General features: G+C 45.1%; 2 protein-coding genes across 4 annotated transcripts; one reads left to right on the top strand and one right to left on the bottom strand.

The window, feature by feature from the left end:
- Positions 1-13,095: 13,095 nt before the first annotated feature.
- Positions 13,096-17,022, bottom strand: LOC125545955. Of its 3 annotated transcripts, XM_048710031.1 has the most exons (8): positions 16,730-17,021; positions 15,550-15,710; positions 15,360-15,429; positions 15,171-15,276; positions 14,962-15,060; positions 14,717-14,839; positions 14,250-14,643; positions 13,096-14,135 (listed from the first exon to the last, which is right to left on the bottom strand). In XM_048710031.1, the coding sequence occupies exons 2-8, from the start codon at positions 15,683-15,685 to the stop codon at positions 13,375-13,377; spliced, it is 1,689 nt and encodes a 562-aa protein (XP_048565988.1). In that variant the 5' UTR covers positions 15,686-15,710; positions 16,730-17,021; the 3' UTR covers positions 13,096-13,374. The 3 variants fall into 3 exon arrangements, with proteins under 3 accessions (XP_048565988.1, XP_048565980.1, XP_048565974.1); XM_048710023.1 differs by having other exon boundaries at positions 13,096-14,637; positions 16,730-17,022; XM_048710017.1 differs by having other exon boundaries at positions 13,096-14,643.
- Positions 17,023-17,100: 78 nt separating this feature from the next.
- On the top strand, positions 17,101-19,026 carry LOC125545969. Its single transcript, XM_048710042.1, has 4 exons — positions 17,101-17,334; positions 17,421-17,514; positions 18,342-18,470; positions 18,650-19,026. The coding sequence occupies exons 1-4, from the start codon at positions 17,195-17,197 to the stop codon at positions 18,752-18,754; spliced, it is 468 nt and encodes a 155-aa protein (XP_048565999.1). The 5' UTR covers positions 17,101-17,194; the 3' UTR covers positions 18,755-19,026.
- The last annotated feature ends 1,164 nt before the right edge of the window (positions 19,027-20,190 follow it).

The raw sequence follows: 20,190 nt of genomic DNA, 5'->3' as shown, positions 1-20,190 counted from the left end.
TCTAAATCCGTTGAGATGACGCCATATGAAATGTGGTTTGGCAAGAAACCAAAGTTGTCGTTTCTTAAAGTTTGGGGTTGCAATGCTTATGTGAAAAAGTTTCATCCTGATAAGCTCAAACCAAGATCGGAGAAATGTGTCTTGATAGGATACCCAAAGGAGACAGTTGGGTACACCTTCTATCATAGATCCGAAGGCAAGACATTCGTTGCTAAGAATGGATCCTTTCTAGAGAAGGATTTTCTCTCAAAAAAACTGAGTGGGAGGAAAGTAGAACTTGATGAGGTAACTGTACCTGCTCCCTTATTGGAAAGTAGTTCATCACAGAAATCTGTTCCTGTGACTCCTACACCAATTAGTGAGGAAGCTAATGATGATGATCATCTAACTTCAGATCAAGTTACTACCGAACCTCGTAGGTAAACCAGAGTGAGATCCGCACCAGAGTAGTACGGTAATCATGTTCTGGACGTCATGTTACTTGACCATGACGAACCTACGAACTATGAGGAAGCAATGATGAGCCTAGATTCCGCGAAATGGCTTGAGGCCATGAAATCTGAGATGGGGTCCATGTATGAGAACAAAGTATGGACTTTGATTGACTTGCCGGATGATCGGTGAGTCATCAAGAATAAATGGATCTTCAATAGAAGACGGACGCTGATAGTAGTGTTACAATCTACAGAGTTCGAATTGTCGCAAAATGTTTTTGACAAGTTCAAAGTGTTGACTACGATGAGATTTTCTCACTCGTATCGATGCTTAAAAGTCTGTCTGAATCATGTTAGCAGTTGCCGCATTTTATGAAATCTGGCAAATGGATGTCAAAACTGTATTCCTTCATGGATTTCTTAAAGAAGAGTTGTATATGATGCAACCAGAAGGTTTTGTCGATCCTAAAAGGTGCTAACAAAGTGAGCAAGCTCCAGCGATCCATCTATGGACTGGTGCAAGCATCTCGGAGTTGGAATATATGCTTTGATAAAGTGATCAAGGCATATGATTTTATACAGACTTGTGGTGAAGCTTGTATTTGCAAGAAAGTGAGTGGGAGCACTACAGCATTTCTGATAAGTATATGTGAATGGCATATTGTTGATCGGAAATAATGTAGAATTTTCTGGAAAGCATAAAGAAGTGTTTGAAAAGAGTTTTTCAAAGAAATACCTCGATGAAGCTGCTTACACATTGAGCATCAAGATCTATAGAGATAGATCAAGACGCTTGATAAGTTTTTTCAATGAGTACATACCTTGACAAGATTTTGAAGTAGTTCAAAATGGAACAGTCAAAGAAGGAGTTCTTGCCTATGTTGCAAGGTGTGAAGTTCAGTAAAGACTCAAAACCCGACCACAGCAGAAAATAGAAAGAGAATGAAAAGTCATTCCCTATGCCTTAGTCATAGGTTCTATAAAGTATGCTATGTTGTTTATCAGTCCTATTGTATACCTTAGCATCATTCTAGAAAGGGAGTACAATAGTGATGTAAGAGTAGATCATTGGACAGCGGTCAAAATTATCCTTAGAGGACTAACGAAATATTTCTCGGTTATGGAGGTGATAAAAGAGTTCGTCGTAAAGAGTTACATCTATGCAAGCTTTTACATCGATCTAGATGACTCTAAGTCTCGATCTGGATACATATTGAAAGTGGGAGCAATTAGCTAGGGCAGCTCCGTGCTGAGCATTGTAGACAGAAATTTGCGAATTACATACGGATCTGAATGTTGCAGACCCGTAGACTAAAACTTCTCTCACAAGAAAAACATGATCACTCTTTGGGTGTTAACCACATAGCGATGTGAACTAGATTATTGACTCTAGTAAACCCTTTGGGTATTAGTCACATGGAGATGTGAACTAATCACATAAAGATGTGAACTAGATTATTGATTCTAGTACAAGTGGGAGACTGAAGGAAATATGCCCTAGAGGCAATAATAAAGTTATTATTTATTTACTTATATCATGGTAAATGTTTATTATTCATGCTAGAATTGTATTAACCGGAAACATAATACATGTGTGAATACATAGACAAACAGAGTGTCACTAGTATGCCTCTACTTGACTAGCTCGTTAATCAAAGATGGTTGTGTTTCCTAACCATAGACATGAGTTGTCATTTGATTAACGGGATCACATCATTAGGAGAATGATGTGATTGACTTGACCCATTCCATTAGCTTAGCACTTGATCGTTTAGTATGCTGCTATTGCTTTCTTCATGACTTATACATGTTCCTATGACTATGAGATTATGCAACTCCCGTTTACCGGAGGAACACTTTGTGTGCTACCAAACGTCACAACATAACTGGGTGATTATAAAGGTGCTCTACAGGTGTCTCCGAAGGTACTTGTTGAGTTGGTGTATTTCGAGATTAGGATTTGTCACCCCGATTGTCGGAGAGGTATCTCTGGGACCACTCGGTAATGCACATCACTATAAGCCTTGCAAGCATTGTAACTAATGAGTTAGTTGCGAGATGATGTATTACGAAACGAGTAAAGAGACTTGCCGGTAACGAGATTGAACTAGGTATTGAGATACCGACGATCGAATCTCGGGCAAGTAACATGCCGATGACAAAGGGAACAACGTATGGTGTTATGCGGTTTGACCGATAAAGATCTTCGTAGAATATGTGGGAGCCAATATTAGCATCCAGGTTCCGCTATTGGTTATTGATCGGAAACGTGTCTCGGTCATGTCTACATAGTTCTTGAACCCGTAGGGTCCGCACGCTTAAAGTTCGGTGACGATCGATATTATGAGTTTTTGTGTTTTGATGTACCGAAGGTAGTTCGGAGTCCCGGATATGATCACGGACATGACTAGGAGTCTCGAAATGGTCGAGACGTAAATATCGATATATTGGACGACTATGTTCGGACACCGGAAAGGTTTCGGACATATACCGGAGTACCGGGGGTTACTGGAACCCCCCCCCCCCCCGGGGGGGCTTAATGGGACATAGGGGGACGTAGTGGAAATAGAGGGCAGCAAGGAGAGTGTGGGGCGCCCCCCCAAGGCTCAAACCGAATTGGTTTAGGACAAGGGGGCCGGCCCCCTCTTTCCTTCTCCTCCTCTCCCTTTCCTTCCCCCTCTCCTACTCCTACTAGGAAAGGGAGGAGTCCTACTCCTAGTGGGAGTAGGACTCCCCCTCTTGGTGTGCCTCTCTCTGGCCGGCTGCCTCCACCCCTTGCTCCTTTATAGACGGGGGCAGGGGCACCCCATAGACACAACAATTGATCATTGATCTCTTAGCCGTGTGCGGTGCCCCCCCCCCACCATAATCCACCTCGATCATATCGTAGCGGTGCTTAGGTGAAGCCCTGCGTCGGTAGCATCATCATCACCGTCACCACGCTGTCGTGCTGACGAAACTCTCCTATGAAGCTTTGCTAGATCGGAGCTCGCAGGACGTCATCGATTTGAACGTGTGCAGAACTCGGAGGTGTCGTGCGTTCGGTACTTGGATCGGTCGGATCGTGAAGACGTACAACTACATCAACCGCGTTGTGCTAACGCTTCTGCATTCGGTCTACGAGGGTACGTAGACACACTCTCCCCTCTCATTCTATGCATCGCCATGATCCTATGTGTGCGTAGGAAAAAAATTTGAAATTACTACGTTCCCCAACAATGCACATGACATATCGCAAGCACAAACACAAAGCAATATCATAGTATCATCATAGGCATGGGGCACAAAGCAAACATGGCAATAGCAAGCAATATCTCCACCAAGCTTGCAAATATACATACAAGGATGGGAATCAATCGTCATGTGTAATGCAAAGCATGGGTCACAAATGCATGGCAAAGGCATAGGAATGGGCATATCATGCAAAGTGAACATGGCAAGATGGGCATAGAATATGTATTGGCCAATAATCCATAACCATCTGAGGGACATGTAGAATAAATGCGTGAAGTCTTTGCGCGAAGAGAGCGGTGGGAAGGACAATCCATGGGATCCCAAGTCATCGTTGCTCTCTAGAGCTCGTTTTGTCAACTCGTGGGATTGTGAGGTTGACAAGAATTCATGGGTACCTACACAAAAGAGACACAAACGAAAGAGATTGTGTGTGGTAAATGTACACATCATCCATCATGATGTGTATGTGCACGTGAGAGTTAGCACAAGATAAGCATCGCTCAAAGAAATTTGATGCATGGTATAAGAACATGTCATCCATCATGAAAGAATAGTTATTGTGTATAACACGATGGGGATGCAAATTGAGAACACAAGTATTGGGATCTTGCAATGAATGGGATGAATCAAAATCTCCTAAAATGTATGAGGAAACTATGGGGGTCTCCTCATCAGCAATGTTGGAAACATCATATGGAGAAAATGGACAACATCCAAAACAATGCATATCCAAAGCTAGGTGGTCATGTCATGGCATATGAGATAAATGATGCAAAGGGAGCATCTCAATATCATCACAAGAAAAACAAATACCGATAACCATGGGCTTGTCATCTATGCCATATGTGCAAATTGGGTTTATTTTAATAGCATATGCATAGTCACTATGAAGAGATTGCAAATATGACATATGATTGATCTCATGCATAGCATATGACAAGTCAAGCGGATTGGCAAACATGACGTGACCTAAGGAATTGTCACAAGAAATCCTATGCAACATGGCATCACAACTAATAGACTCCACATGGCAATCATCAAACTCATCATAAATGGGTAAATCGTCGCATGGGGAAGTCGCACTAGCATGAAGCATGGTAATAGGTTGATCAACATCATGCAAGCAATCAATGTCAAGAATGTCCACTAGTGGGACTAGAGCATCACCGTCAGCTATGTTACCTTTGTCATTCCACTCAAGTGGTGTAGGTGAGGTGGGAAATACCAAATGGTGGTCATCTTCATCTTGATGGAACCATGTGAGGGGTGCATCATATTCCACCATGGCCATCGTCTTGTCCAAAGATAGGACGAAGTCGTCGCGAATCGGCGCGTCATCGTATATGGACCCTAGAACCAAATGAGAAGACACAATAGAGGTAGAGGTTAAGTCGTTAGAAATCATAGTGGCCTCACTCTCTCTATGTGGTGGTTCACTCACTCCGTGAAGGTAGGTGCACTCAATCTCACGTATGGTGGAGTCACTCATCTCACTCAAGTGGTGGGGGTTGTGGCTCTCCTCACATGGGAATTGTGGCAACACATAATATATGGGGCTAGTGGTGAAGTCACTCTCACTCTCAATATGGTGGCAAAATTCACTCAAGTCATCATATGTCGCCGTGGTCGAAGGTAAAATCCCATGCTCAACCATCTCGGCGTCGTCGCTGTGGATGAAGGCCGAAGATGGCACATCATCACTCTCGCCTCCTAAGATGGAAGCATCATCCTTGCTCGACACCATGTCGCTCACCTCCAAAGCTTGGTCCTTGAAGGTCTCCGTACTCGTACTCATCGCCCTACCATCTTGAAAAAGAGTCGAAGTAGACTCGGCATCATCAATGCCACAAAGAGGGATGGCAGTGAAGTCGAACTTGGGAGCATCGTCTTGGAGCTCGTCGGGCTTGGACATCGTGGTGCTACTAGCCTCATGCTCGTTCTCATGGAGCTTGGTCGTCGCGAAGTGAGCTTGGGGTGGAAAATCTTTGGGCTTCATGAGTTCTTGTTCCTCCTTGAGAGCACCAATGTAGTTCTCGTCGAGGGACTTGTAGTTCTCGAGGAAGATCGTCTTGGAGATGTCGTTGTGCAATCCCATCATGAAGTGGAACTTCATCAAAATGGGGTCGTCCACGTCGGCTCATCGCAAGGCTTTCTTCATCTCCTTGAAGTACTCATCGATGGACTTGGATCCTTGGATGGTGTTCTCCAATTGGTGTTGAAGTTGTTCCGTGTAGGTTGGAGGCACGAACTCTCGCTGCAAAGCTCTCTTCGTCTTGGGCCAACTCATGTCGTATCTCTCCGAAGGTGTGTGAAGCAACCATGTGGACGCGTAGTCATGGAAGTTCATTGTGGCACACTTCACTTGATCTTCGAATGGAACTTGATGTAGCTTGAGGTAGTCATCCATTAGGCGCCCCCACTCGAGATACTCCTCGGGTTCTTGAGTTCCATAGAAAGGAATCTCATGGTCGATGTCGAGGTCGTAGTAGCTCGTGGAAGTCGCGGACTTGAGCTTGGGGAGCTTCTCTTGAGCGTAGTCTTGAGGTGCTTGTTGGCGAAGATGTCATATATCCGAAGGCGAAGATCCAGTCGCTTGGCGAAGATGCCAAGGGAGATGGTGAAGTCGTTGAGCAGTTGTTGGTGTTGAGCTCTTGACCTTCACGTTCGTGGTGGTGATGGTGTCGATGCCGATGTGACCTTGCCGGAGATGGTAGCTCGGAGGCATGTGCTCTTGAGCATCTTCTCAAAGATGAGGAAGACCGCTTGTAGGACTTGATGAGGGCTTTCATCTCCTCCATTTGAGCTTGCATCTTGGCGTCGTTAGAGTTGTTCGTGGCATCGAACTTGTCGTTGTTGTTGTAGACCGAAGATGAAATGCCTTGCCTATCCATCACAAGACTCGAGCAAATATGAGTGGAGAAAGGAGAAGAACTATACCAAATGTACCTTGACCGGTGTTGAAGATGGATCAATGATCACTCAATGATGTAACAAGGAAATAGCACAATTGGTACCAATTCTTGTTGGTTTCTCACACCTACACAAATAAGGCTTATGGTGGAGCTCGGTGAGGATAGTGGCACAAAAATTTGATGTAAAATGTTAGCAAGAGTCAATAATGTTGAAAAAGATTCACAAATTCGCAAGTGAAACAAGTAGACCAATAGCAATGAATGGCACACGGAAACGCACACACGGATAGATAAACGGGGTCATGCAACCAAGGATGAGCAGAAAATGTGGAATCCACGAAAAACGCTCGTGTTGCAAAACTCAAGAGAGAAGCTAGCACGATTGCTCTATAGGCGGATACGAAACTTGTGCACAACCTATAAAACGCAAAATCTATGAGTTTTCTATCCCAAGTATGCTATATATGTATGGTTCACGATGTTCCTCTCAAGGTGATCCAAGATGATCGGATATGACAATGTGGTATGATGCTATGGTACTTGCTTACAAGTTTCTTTGCTCTTTCTCTTTTGCTTAAAAGCTTATTCTTTCTTTTTTTGTATGGCCACTTTTGCACAATGCACAAACCAAGATAGCAATTGTGTATATGCGAGAACAAACTTGTGGCACAAGGGATGATATATACCAATATGATATGGTATGTATGCAATGGAAGGTGTAGATCACTAATGTGCACAAGTAACATTGCCGGCAATACTCAAATGGCTAGTTTCGGTAGGCAAGTAACGCAAAATAGGCTAGAGGTTATCAATGCAATGGCAAGGGAATATACAAAGGAGGGATACCACGATACCAAGATGATACGGAGGTTACCGTCCTTGGTGATGATGAGTGGCGGTAATCTTGATGGAGATACCAAGATGATGTAGACTCGTCCCTAAGTAGCCGAAACACCTTAGGAAACGGAAAAACCGCGAACTCAAAATCTCAAAGGCAAATGTCAAATGGTGGTAGCGGGATGCGGTGGTGGTTTTGTGGGAGCTCAAAGGAATTGCGGAATGGCAATGATGGGTTGTGGAGTACGCAATGCGGAAATGGAGGGTAAGGTGGTGGACTATACACGGTGTCGGAGTTGGAAGCACGGTCCCTAAGTAGCCGAAACACCTTAGGAGACACAACTCACAACACAAACAAAATTGGGTTAAGTTGGAGTGGTAGAAGTATATGGTGGGCAAGCCTATGTGGAAGTTATGGTGGTTGTTGATGAAGAAGCAACCATCCCTAAGTAGCCGAAACACCTTAGGAGACTCAAATCACAACTCAAACAACCTCAAATGCTGTGGGGATCAATATGGGTTAGGTTGCGGAAGTCGGTGGTGGTTATGCGGATGATATGGTGGAAGCCTTAGGCAAAGATGCCAAAGTTCCAAAAATTTGATGGAGTCAAATGGTGATGGTATTATTTTTGTGAGAAGGGAGATGTCAAGAGCTTCAAAACGAGCTAAAGAACGTCAAAAACGGACTCCGGGTGAATGAGTCATGGTCAAAACGGTGAAACACCGAAGGCTGAAATGCTCTATCTATAAATATGAGCTAAACCAATGCTAACCCTAACTAGGAGGAGGGGAAGGGGTATATATAGTCTAAGCCATGAATGGGTATGTGGGAAAGGGATACATGGGCCTTTGCCCGACTCTACGCGCAGGCAGGCGCCGCATGTCCGGGCTGGGGGGCGGATGTCCGGCCGTTCGCGGGGCCGAATCTGTTCTTCTCTGGATAGTTGCTGTCCGGATTTCTGGGGGAAGGGCCGGATGTCCGGGCTGGGCCGGATGTCCGGGGCCTGGAGCTAGTTTGCGGCTGGTCGGCTATTGGGGCAGTTCTTGTGCGGCTGCCCAGGTGCCGGATGTCCGGCCTCTGGCCCGGATGTCCGGCCGCTGTAGCTTCAGCAGCTCCGTCTTCGCTTCCAGGCTTCCCTCGCGGATGGTGTAGTTGTTCCTTGGCGCTTGCACTCCTCCTCGTCGTCCGTAGTGTTCCGACAATACCTATGCATGCACACGAGTGGAGTGTCAAGTAGTATACCATCCTCAAAGGTGTCAAGTGAGCACGTGTAAAGGAGATGATTCACCTTTGTGTATGTGAAGTAGATGTCGCACGTGTCACTCGCCGAACGGACTCTTGACATGGTGATGTCCATAGGATGCTCTGCATCAGAGTTGTGAGGTTTCGTTCGGCTACATCCGTTTGTCTTCTTCATGGACTCGTTCTTCTTCCTTGCGGGATCTCGGGCAAGATGACCATTACCCTCGATATCACTTCTATCTTTGCTTGCTAGTTGTTCGCTCTATCGCTATGTCGCGCTACCTACCACCTGTTTATCATGCCTCCCATATTGCCATGTCAAGCCTCTAACCAACCTTCCTAGCAAACTGTTGTTTGGCTAAGTTACCTCTTTTGCTCAGCCCCTCTTATAGCATTGTTAATTGCAGGTGAAGTCGAAGTTTGTTCCATGTTGGAACATGGATATGTTGGGATATCATATTATCTCTTATTTAATTAATGCATCTATATACTTGGCAAAAGGGTGGAAGGCTCGGCCTTATGCCTGGTGTTTTGTTCCACTCTTGCCGCCCTAGTTTCCGTCATACCGGTGTTACGTTCCTTGATTTTGCGTTCCTAACGCGGTTGGGGTTATGGGACCCCCTTGACAGTTCGCTTTGAATAAAACTCCTCTAGCAAGGCCTAACCTTGGTTTTATCATTTGCATCACCACCACCTATATTTTTTTTCCTTGGGAGTCACGCTCCCGAGGGTCATCTTTATTTAACACCCCCCCCGGGTCAGTGCTTCTCTAAGTGTTGGTCCGAACCGGGCAACCTGCGGGGCCACCTCGGGGAAACTCGAGGGCTGGTTTTACTTGTAGCTTGACCTATCCGGTGTGCCCTGAGAACGAGATATGTGCAGCTCCTATCAGGATTTGTCGGCACAGTCGGGTGGCTTTGCTGGTCTTATTTTACCATTGTCAAAATGTCTTGTAACCGGGATTCCGAGTCTGATCGTGTTGTTCCGGGAGAAGGAATATCCTTCGTTGATCGTGAGGGCTTGTGATGGGCTAAGTTGGGACACCCCCGCAGGGGATAAACTTTCGAGAGCCGTGCCCGTGGTTATGTGGCAGATGGGAATTTGTTAATATCTGTTTGTAGAGAACTTGACACTTGACTTAATTAGAATGAACCAACCGTGTGTGTAGTCGTGATGGTCTCTTTTCGGCGGAGTCCGGGAAGTGAACACGGTTTGTGTTATGGTTGAACGTAAGTAGTTTCAGGATCACTTCTTGATCACTTATAGTTTCACGACCGTTGCCTAGCTTCTCATATTACTCTTATTTGCGTATGTTAGCCACCATATTTGCTTAGCGCTTGCTGCAGCTCCACCTCATTACCTTACCCTACCCATAAGCTTAAATAGTCTTGATCTCGCGGGTGTGAGATTGCTGAGTCTCGTGGCTCACGGATACTTCCAAACAGTTGCAGGTGTCGATGATACCAGTGCAGGTGATGCTACCAAACTCAAGTGGGAGTTCGACGAGGACTTTGGTCGTTACTATGTTTCGTTTCCTCATGATTAGTAGTGGAGCCCAGTTGGGACGATCGGGGATCTAGCATTTGGGGTTGTCTTCTTTTATTTTGGTTCCGTAGTCTGACCTTGATTGTATTCTGGATGATGTATGTTTAAACTTGTTATTTGTGTGAAGTGGCGATAGTAAGCCAACTCGTTATCCGTTTCTTTTTCAGTACATGGGATTATGTGAAGATTACCCCTTTTGCGATAAAACCACCATGCGGTTATGCCTCTAAGTCGTGCCTCGACACGTGAAAGATATAGCCGCATCGTGGGCGTTACATGCCATCGGGGCTCCTTGGCGCCTCCGACGGCGCCGAGGCTGACCTCAGCGCGCTCCTCGTGCAGATGTACCACCTCGTCGCCACACGCCTCTAGTGCAGGTTCCACGGCAACAACGTCACCTGCACCATGAGAAGCGTAGGATCTGCATCCTCTGTCTCCACGACGTTCGCCTAGCCGCCACCCTCGTCCCTTGATCTTCTTGCGGCATTCATGGACCCAGTGGCTGCTAATGCCACAGTAGCGACAGTTGCCAGCGCGCTTGGGCCCGCCCTTGTCGCCGCCCAGGCGAGCGGCATTCTTGCCGCGGTCGCCCTGGCCCTTTCCGCGCGGCTTCTTGCCACCGTTTGCGCCACCGCTCGAGGAGCCGCCCTGATCACCACGCCCAAGGTGCTCGTTCCACTCCTCCAGAGTGAATAGGAGCTTGCTGACACCCTCTACTTCGGCGTCTAGCTCGTACCGTTCCTCGGCCGCCTTGAAACGGCCGATGATCTCCTCGATCGAGGTTGTGTCCATATCGACCGGGTTGTCGATGGAGATCGCGAGCTCCGAGTAGCGCTTGGGGACGATCTGAAGCCACTTTTGGATCACCCGCTTGTCGTTGATCGTGTCTCCGAGCTCTTTGACCCGCGCGCACAGCCCTGTCAGGCGCATCGCCGGATCATCGATGGACTCACCAGGCTTGTGACGGAGTTGATCGAATTCGTCGCGAAGTGTCTGCGCCTTGGCGTCACAGACGCGCTCGGAGCCCGCGCGCATAGCGCGGATCGCCTCCCATAGCTGTTGGGAGGTCTTGTGTTTAGGCAGCATGGGCAGCATCTCCGGCGGCACCGATCGTAGGATGAACTCCGTCGCGCCCCGGTCGTTGTGGTACCCAAACTCGTCGTCGAGGTCTTCAGCTCCCTCGATCTCGTGCCACATGCCTCTCGCTTGCATCCCAACCTCCATGAGGAGGCTCCACTCCGCGTATTTTGTCCGGGTCAACGGCGGCACGTTGGAGGGACCCGACACGACCGGCGCGTACTGCCTCGCCACCGCCAGCTCGCGCCCATAGCCGGCTGCGGACTTTGGCGCGCCTTTTCTGCCATCGTCGTCGACGTTCCCCGCCTTCTGCTTGCCGTCGTCACCTGTCGGGGACCTAACAAAACGGCTCTGATGCCACTTGTCAGACCTAGCGGTGGAGCTCACGAGAGGGACAATGGAGTTTTTGTTCCACGTTCAACCTCACAGCTTTTCTGCTAAATTGCTCCTTATTCAGCGATTACAGGAAAACTAACTGAAAACAAAAAGCTAGGCACGTCCGGGTCGTGAGCACCGCCATCCCAGCTCTCCCTGCATGTCGCCCGTGATGCGGCCGTGACCATCTACTCATCCCACGATCAGCTCAGGGCCGCAGAAACACCTAACAAACTACGGCCGAGTCGCAGCTCAGCTTATTTCTGCTAACTGAAGGAAAACATTCTACTGACAAAACTGATGGAAAGAAAGCAAACACCTAAACCTGACGAAACTGAAACTTACCTCAGAAGCTGTTAACTGACAGATTTGTTTCCAAAAGAAGAGTAAATTTGTGCTCTCTCGAAACGTACTGCCTAACCATTGATTTTTTGGAATAGGCCTAACCATTGATTGCCGACAGATTTTGCCCCAGATGCTCAAGGCCTAACTATTGCTTCATGTGTTTTTTGTACTGCCATGATGTTTGATGAATAGATTAAAAAAAATCCACAATAAAAAAAAGAATGTCTTTAGCAGGTAAGCAATCACATGTGTTGCTAGAATTCTGAGGAGGATCTTGGATCAGAGCTTTTTGCACAAGTGGAGAGTTCTTTGTTGTCACTGTCGAAGAAACTAGTTTTACAACATATCAGAGCATGCCGGAATATGGAGCAGGGGTAGAACAAATACTCGGTCCGTCCCAAAATAATAAAGTGTTCTCAACTTTGGTGTTTGGCCTGTGTAACTCACCTATAACCCGAGGTCTTTACAATGGATGGATGCGCCGTATGGACAGCTATGGTAGGGGCAAACCTATTTTTAACAGAATGAGAATACGGGCAACATGCTTGCAAAGGTTTAACAGGAGCGACAAAGGACATGAATAGCAGGAAGTAACCTGTCAATAACACTACAAGCATACCATAATTGCCCGTACCCGCAAAAAAAAATTGCCCGAAATGCACATCAGCACATGTTATTTATATATTACCAGGCAGACTAACCAATACTTTCCAGGGGCGCCTCATCTTATATGACGTCCCATAGAGACTAAATTTTGCGACCTTTCAGCTTGTAATTTTCGGAAACAATCAGTACAAAATTGTCAAGAAAATGAATTGTAACACGAATAAATAATACAAACAACTGAAACAAATACAGAATGCACCGCTTGCCAGGAAATATATGGGCTTACGAGGGAACAATAAGCCCTTTTTGCTGTGGAGAAACTATGGAGTTGTAAATACGAGCTTGCTCACAGATATATGATTAGATGTGAAAAATTAGATGGCAAGAATGCATAGGTAATAATTTAATAACTTATCAATTTTACTGAACAAGCAAGTATGCAAGCTATCCTTTTTCCAAATTGTTTAGAATATTGGTATTCAAATTGTTAACCAAACTGATTTTAAGAGAAAGTAAGCATCATATGAGATAAAAAGAAAGCACGTTGCTTTCTTGCTTGTTTCTTTTTACATCGTAACCAGGGATAAAAACATAGAAACAGAGTTGCTCCCAATGAGACTAGCTGCTAACACAACCACAACAGTCGCCACATCATAAAGCAATATAAACATCAAAACGTGCACGAGCTGCCCAGAAACAGCCTGGTTACTAATGGGACATCTTCATCTTCAAAGCCTCTACATGACAACAACGTTTTCGGATGGAATCAACTTCGAAGCTTTCCAGCCAACCGCCTCTTCATCAACGATAACCTTGATCTTGAAGGTTTTTTTTCACGTTCGTCTGCGCTATCTTCGCTATCTGAAACAATCTCCGTCAGCTTTACATTTTGTTTGGTGGAACAATTGCTTTGGCTGACACTTTTGTGTGATTGAACAAGGCCTGGTTCAATGACCTGACATTCGTCTGCACTATCTTCACTGTCTGAAACAACATTTTTCATAGATGTTGCATTCTGTTTGACGGGACGATTGCTTTGGCTGAAACTTTTCTGTGAATCAACAAAGCCCAGGTCCCTGGTTCGGCTTATGGCAACTGGACCTGACAATGGCAGTTCACTAGGCTTCCTATCATCCTGTGAACAATTAGATGGCTTATATCCCTTGTCACTTGTCCTGTCCATCTCAGGCAGCTCAGATTTCAGTGACAGCCTCTTACTTAGTAAGCTCAGCTTCTTTCGACCTTGATTGTATTCTTTATGTATTACCGACTGGGTTTTAGAAAGTACATGCTCAGTATGAGAATTGTCTTGAACCAGATCAGCACATCCAATAGAAATTTCCTTTGAAACATCTGAGGACTTTTTCTGCAGATTATTAAAACCTGGCAGTGAAGAAAGATGATCTGGAGCCATATATTCATTCTGATCATTGCTCTTGCTTTCAGGCTTTAGCAATTTCAGTTGCATCGTCTGACCAAGTGACCCAACAGTCGTTCTATTGCCTTCTGATGATTTATGCACATTACCTGATGATTCACCAATGCTTTTTGTCATACTCTTCACTAAGACATCACCAGAAGATTGCGTGACATGATCTTTAGTATCGGATGCTGACACTGGAAGATGATTGGGGAACTTACCTTCCACACTGTCACTGGTCCTTTGGTTTGGAGCCTCTAATGTAACAGAAGGTCTCTGTCCATGTAACTGGAAGTTTGCTCTATTTACTTGGTATTGTTTCTTTGAAATTACTCCACTATCAGCACTGGCAGAAATACTTTCGGAAGTAGGATTCTGTCTGACAGAAACATAAGACAAGCATGTAGTAGGAAGAGTGGATACTGCCGTGGATCGTAAGTGGCCTGCCACCACATCCTGCTTAAGAGTGCTGGCATTCTCTTCAGATCCTTCTGATTTTAGTGATAACTTTTTACCCAGTAACCGCATCTTCTTTCGACTCCCTTCACAATCTTTGTTAGGAACTTCCAGCAAAGGTTCCAGGTTCTGTGAGTTCTCCATTTTCATGGTCTGTGCCTATCAGTATACACAGTAAGCTCACGACAAGAACACAACAAAGTGGAGATTAGAATTTCAGGCGCTTGTGTACCTGAACTGAAGCATCTAAAGAGCTCCAACCACTTGTGCCAACTACTGCCGGATTAGCATACTTCTGAGTCCAAGATTGAGCATTTATGTCAAAAACTTGTCTGTTGTATTTGTACTCTTGACTCTGTAACAAAAATAACAGCATGGTTGAATTACGAAGACATTTTTTGTCATGATATGATCATTGATCTGCCTACGATTGTGAAACAAATGCATTTCCATTTCCTTCCAAAAACAAGTACTTACTATTTCCGCCATGAGCCCGTCATCAGGATTTGGCTCAGTTAGCAGCAAACCAATGCTTCTCAAAACAGTAGAAATGTTGAGTGATGGTTGCCAGGCACCCTGCACATCAGTATTCGTTATCCATACACAAAATTGTTGGGATTGAGGACTACCTTTATGCACAAGATAATTCATGTAATCATAAATTAGTTTCAGTTCACATAATTAACCTTTGGAGGTAAATTTAGAATGTCAAGGCAAATGCGTCCTCCATTGTCGATGTTGGGGTGATAGATGGGAGTAACAAAAGTCACATTGGGAGGTTGAAAAGGATATCTGCATTTCAGCAAGCGTGACTGTCAGAACATTCAAATCAAAAAGGGAAGGGGTGGTTGGCTTCCATCATAATCAAAACAAACCTCTCAGGAATCTGGATCTTCAGAATGAAAACTCCTTTTGAATAAACTGTTCCCTCAGGGCCCTCAATTCCTTCATTTAATGAGTAGAAAAGTCACATCAAATCGACGAGAAAATAGTTGGAATGGCAAATATAGGCACTGTTTGGGATGACTGTGTGTGTGTGTGTATGGGTGGGTGGGGGGTACATACTGGTCTCAATGCTCGATAAAGACGGCAAGGAACTTTCCTCATCAGACAGATTAAGAGAAACTCCAGGAGGTGGATCGCTGAGCAGAAGTTTAATCTCTTTCTGCATTCTTAGACTCAGCCTTGCAGCTTGAGCCATCTAGTTATTTATGGGAAACTCTAGCCTGCACAAAAGGAAGATTACCTTTAAATATCAGCATATCTTTGGAACATTTAGCCCAAGCAAATAAGGTAAGAGAAAAACCAAAGCACACATTATTTTGCACAATACTCTCAAGTAATACTACCATATAATGCAATCTCACGTGTCCCTTTTTCCAAGAGAACCAGGTTAGCATGGTCTTACTTCAAAAAATATAGCATCATATAAATTTACAAAGCATTGTGATTATGGTAGTGGTTGTCAATTTTGTGCCAGATAAGATCAAATCATTATCACTATAATAGATAAAAATAAACCAATTTGCAGGAATTATGTAGAGGATGCAGAGGAGCTATATTCCATTCATCACGAGGGGAAATTTGCAAACACCAGTCCAAGGTGGACACATGTTAAACACCGATTAAGCTTCTTCAACCGGGCGTTATAACCGGGTTGGTATATTCCAAAAAAAAAACGAGTAAACCGGCGTTAGCATCACCAAAAAACACCGAGAAGCCACATTTTGCTATATTCCATTATCATTATCACCAACATAGACCAACACATACAACCATCAACCGACAATACAACCGGGTGGTGCTCATGCGCAAACTGTTTGCATGCTAACTAAGCAAAATGTGGCTGAAGAATTTTTGGAAGATTTGAGATTACCTTAATAATTTGGCTACTGGAGAATGCTCGTTTTCTTCAAATCTCGAGTTCAGTAAGACTAGTGAGTTGGATGCAAAATAAGCAGCTATGTAAACCTATAGTGCAGGAGCTATGTAACAGGCTGTTTCAACAGTCACATTTGCCATGGATACAACACTAAATAGGTTGGGTGTTAAACAATATCATTATCATGGAACAATCATGCCATCAAAACTAGGATCTGATCTTCCTTGTAGTTTTGCCAGATACACAGGAGGCTTGTTACATGATTATATGCATCATGGTCATGTATTAACATGTGGTAGCGAGCACATAATGCATCCCATCCGGAATGGCATTGGGGGGAAGGGGAAGCAGCGAGGTACCCACCTTGCAGCTTGCGCGCGAGCAGGGCAGGGAGAGCTCCTCCCGCCGTAGATGTGTCGGAGGCGGTGCGCCCGCGGCCCCCGGGCGTGGCGGCGGCGGCGGCCGGTTCCCGTTCGATGATGTGGGGCCGGGTTGCCCCGTAGGCGGCCTTCGGCGGGAGTAGTTGGGGAAGGGAAGGGAAGGGGTGCGCTTGGCCGTAGATCTGGAGCAGCGCCGCCGCCGTCGGGAAGCAGTGCGGAGATAGGCGGGAGTGGTGGCCTGGTGGGTGATTGTGGCTTGAAGGAGGAGGACGGCGGAAGCAAATTCACCAAAGACGAGGGACCTCTTTGCATACAAGCATTCCCCTCATTTGCGTGTACTACGGATCCCAGCACTGCGATCTGTGCCATTCATCATCAATCCAACGGTCCAACTTCGCGTTTTCTATTTCTCTATCTTCAGTCCAATCCAGTAGCCACCGGCCGGCCGATGGCGACGACGGCTGCGGCGTACGGCTGCTCGGCGGCGGCGGCGCTGCCGTTCCCGGGGAGCCCCTTCACCCGTAGCTCACCCCCGTCACGAGTTCACGTCGCCTCCTCCAATCCCATGCCCGGGACGCCCGCTCCCAGGTACTAGCTTGCTTCTTGCCCTTGTCGGATTCAGCTCCCCCAACGACGCCTGAGCTAATAAGGTTGGTTGTGTGCTCTCCTTGCAGGAGCCTGAGGGTTTCATGTCGTCGTAGGCGACTGTATGTTTGTGCCTGCTCCGGCGAGGTTGGTCCGGACAACGCCTCGGCAGCGTCACCGGCGGTGAGAACCCCCTCTTCCCCCCCCCGCCCCCCCCCCCCCCCCCCGGCTATGGATGAACTGGTTGTCTGCGTGTTGCCTGCCTTTTGTGCTAATCGTGGTTAGGTTAATGAAATTGGACTAGCTAATTACGGTAAGCGATTCTGCAATTGTTTGTGGATTTGGCAGCAATATGAACTATATTTAGCTGCTTGCTTCAAATATCTACTACTCCATCTATCAATTACTAGGACTTTGAATCGTAAATAAAAATTTACCAGTATATTGCTTAATAACACAGAGATATATAACCGCATCCATGTATCAACCTGGTGTCAAATCGTCACAAGAGGCAGCTGTGGACAATACCTTGCAAGCCACGGCTCTGAATGATGCACGATAAGTTCAGTATTGCCGCCGTTATCAACCTTAAACTTGTGAGATTATTAGAATGAGGTGTGGTTTGCCTGTTATGCACCGGTTCAGATCACTTGTTGAGTGCGCTTATGCAATCCTATTCCAGTTCAAATACAAATGCTAAACGTATCATAGACGATGTACCTTTTGGGTTCTTTCAGTCTTGTACTTTTAGGCATTTTAATTATGCAGCCCCCACATAATACTCATGCAGCAATGTACTCTTCAAAACTTGGCACAAACCATAGCTTTTGAACTGGGTAGGCTGAAAGCTTAATGATGTAGATATTCATCCTTATACCATACTCCTATATACTAAAATAGTAAATTGTACTGTATGAAATCACACTTTGAAATTGAATCATCATACTGCGGATTAACCTGTTGTCTAGAATGGCTTTAAAACAACATACGTTTCTTATCTGATATTGCAGGAAGCTAGTTTTGATATAAAGCTTCCTAGAAGAAGCTTGCTTGTGAAGTTTACATGTACTAAATGTGATGCAAGGACAGAGCGTTTGATAAACAGGGTGGCCTATGAAAGAGGAACAGTTTTTCTTCAGGTAAATTGTTCAGAGTATTTATTTAATTGCATTGTACATCCAGCAGCTTTGCTTATATTAGTACTGACCTTATCTGCCTACCGCGCTCTTTTTTTTAATATTAAACAAGTCCATGTCTATTCTCATTTATTTTCTGAGATATGCTGTTCATTACTTTCTAACATGCACTGCACACACAGTGCGCTGGGTGCCAGGTGTATCACAAGTTTGTTGACAATCTTGGCCTAATTGTCGAGTATGACCTACGAGAAGAAAATGGGGTGAACACTTGTACTGAAGACTGATTTGGAATGTGTCATAGAAGCCAGGCATGCTAAGTTTCCTTTAAATATACTAGGTTTGAGTTTTGACTACATTGACTATTTGAACCTTGTAGACTGCTTATATTGAACAGTATTTGTGCATTGAAATAGCAGCTTACTCACTTCATAACTTGGTTTGTATGCACTCAAATTGTATCACAATTCACGATACCAGATTACCTTATTGTTACCAAAATTGATATCGTTATAGAAAAACGATACATTGTTGCTGGAAGTTCCTGGCACTAATTGTATGATATTCGCATTGTATACACATTGCTCCTATCTTGCTGATCTTGATTGTCTGGAACATCACTTCTCTCTTGTTCTTCCTCTTTGGCCACCTGGTCCTCCTATCTTGCTGATCTTGATTGTCTGGAACATCACTTCTCTCTTGTTCTTCCTCTTTGGCCACCTGGTCCACATTTTCTGTTTTGCCAGCGCCATCTTTCTTTCCCTGGAGGAACTGGATAAGTAAGACTTTTGAGTGTGATGTCTGTCTCTTCATTCCTTATGAGCACCTCTGCTATCTCTGCTGGAGACCTCTTTGATCACTGATGTTTCCAAAAGCTCTTGGCTACCAGAATATGCTACTCCTGTTGAAATGCAGATGGAATTACATGATCAGATGGATTCATATGCAAGGGGAAGGGGAAAATGAATGCACAAGTAGACTACATACATACTTAAGGCAGGTCTATACTTGTTAAAGTTTCTTGGTCAGTGTAGGCTGCGCACACTCCGGCAGTGTTGCCACGGACCTATAATTTCCAGTTGATGAAAAGGAACCGAATCATTTACCAATTTCGATGGGCTTAACAAAGATAGTAAAACAGGGGGACTCTTTCCAGCGAAGCAAGTGTGCACCAGTCCTTTTTAGTACAGGAAATCATGGTAAGACTCTTTGCAGTTCATGTATAAACCCAAAACAATATAATGATCCATTCCTAAAACTCTTTGCAGTTCATGTGTAAACCCAAAACAATGTAATGATACATTCATAAAACTCTTTGCAGTTCATGTATAAATCTAACTTGAAGGAGTATTGTAGCTTTTTCGTAAATACTTATCTATAGTAGCCCTAAAATGTTTAACTGATGCATCCCTGAACCATGTTGCCAACTATGACCTGAAAGGAACTAAAACCTGAAGAATAAGAACGGTACCATCATGCAAGCTCAAATGTGATCATACCTAATTGTTGCAAAGCTTGAAGTAGGCACCAATTCGGTGCTGAATTGTTGCATTGTCTACAAGTAAGGATATCACCGCATCCGGTGCTGAAACCATCCTAGCTAGTTCATGAGCACGGTGTGCTCAAGCCTTAATAAAAGGTAGGAATTTAATTACTGGCGATGTGGACGAGCGACTCTCTCCTGGATCGATCAGTGGCACGCTGCAACTGTGAAAGCCAGGAC

This window comes from Triticum urartu, chromosome 1 (assembly GCF_003073215.2).
Source record: "Triticum urartu cultivar G1812 chromosome 1, Tu2.1, whole genome shotgun sequence".
In the NCBI taxonomy this organism is placed as follows: domain Eukaryota; kingdom Viridiplantae; phylum Streptophyta; class Magnoliopsida; order Poales; family Poaceae; genus Triticum; species Triticum urartu.
Note: the sequence above shows the minus strand (reverse complement) of the source record. Positions and strands in the feature narration are given on the sequence as shown.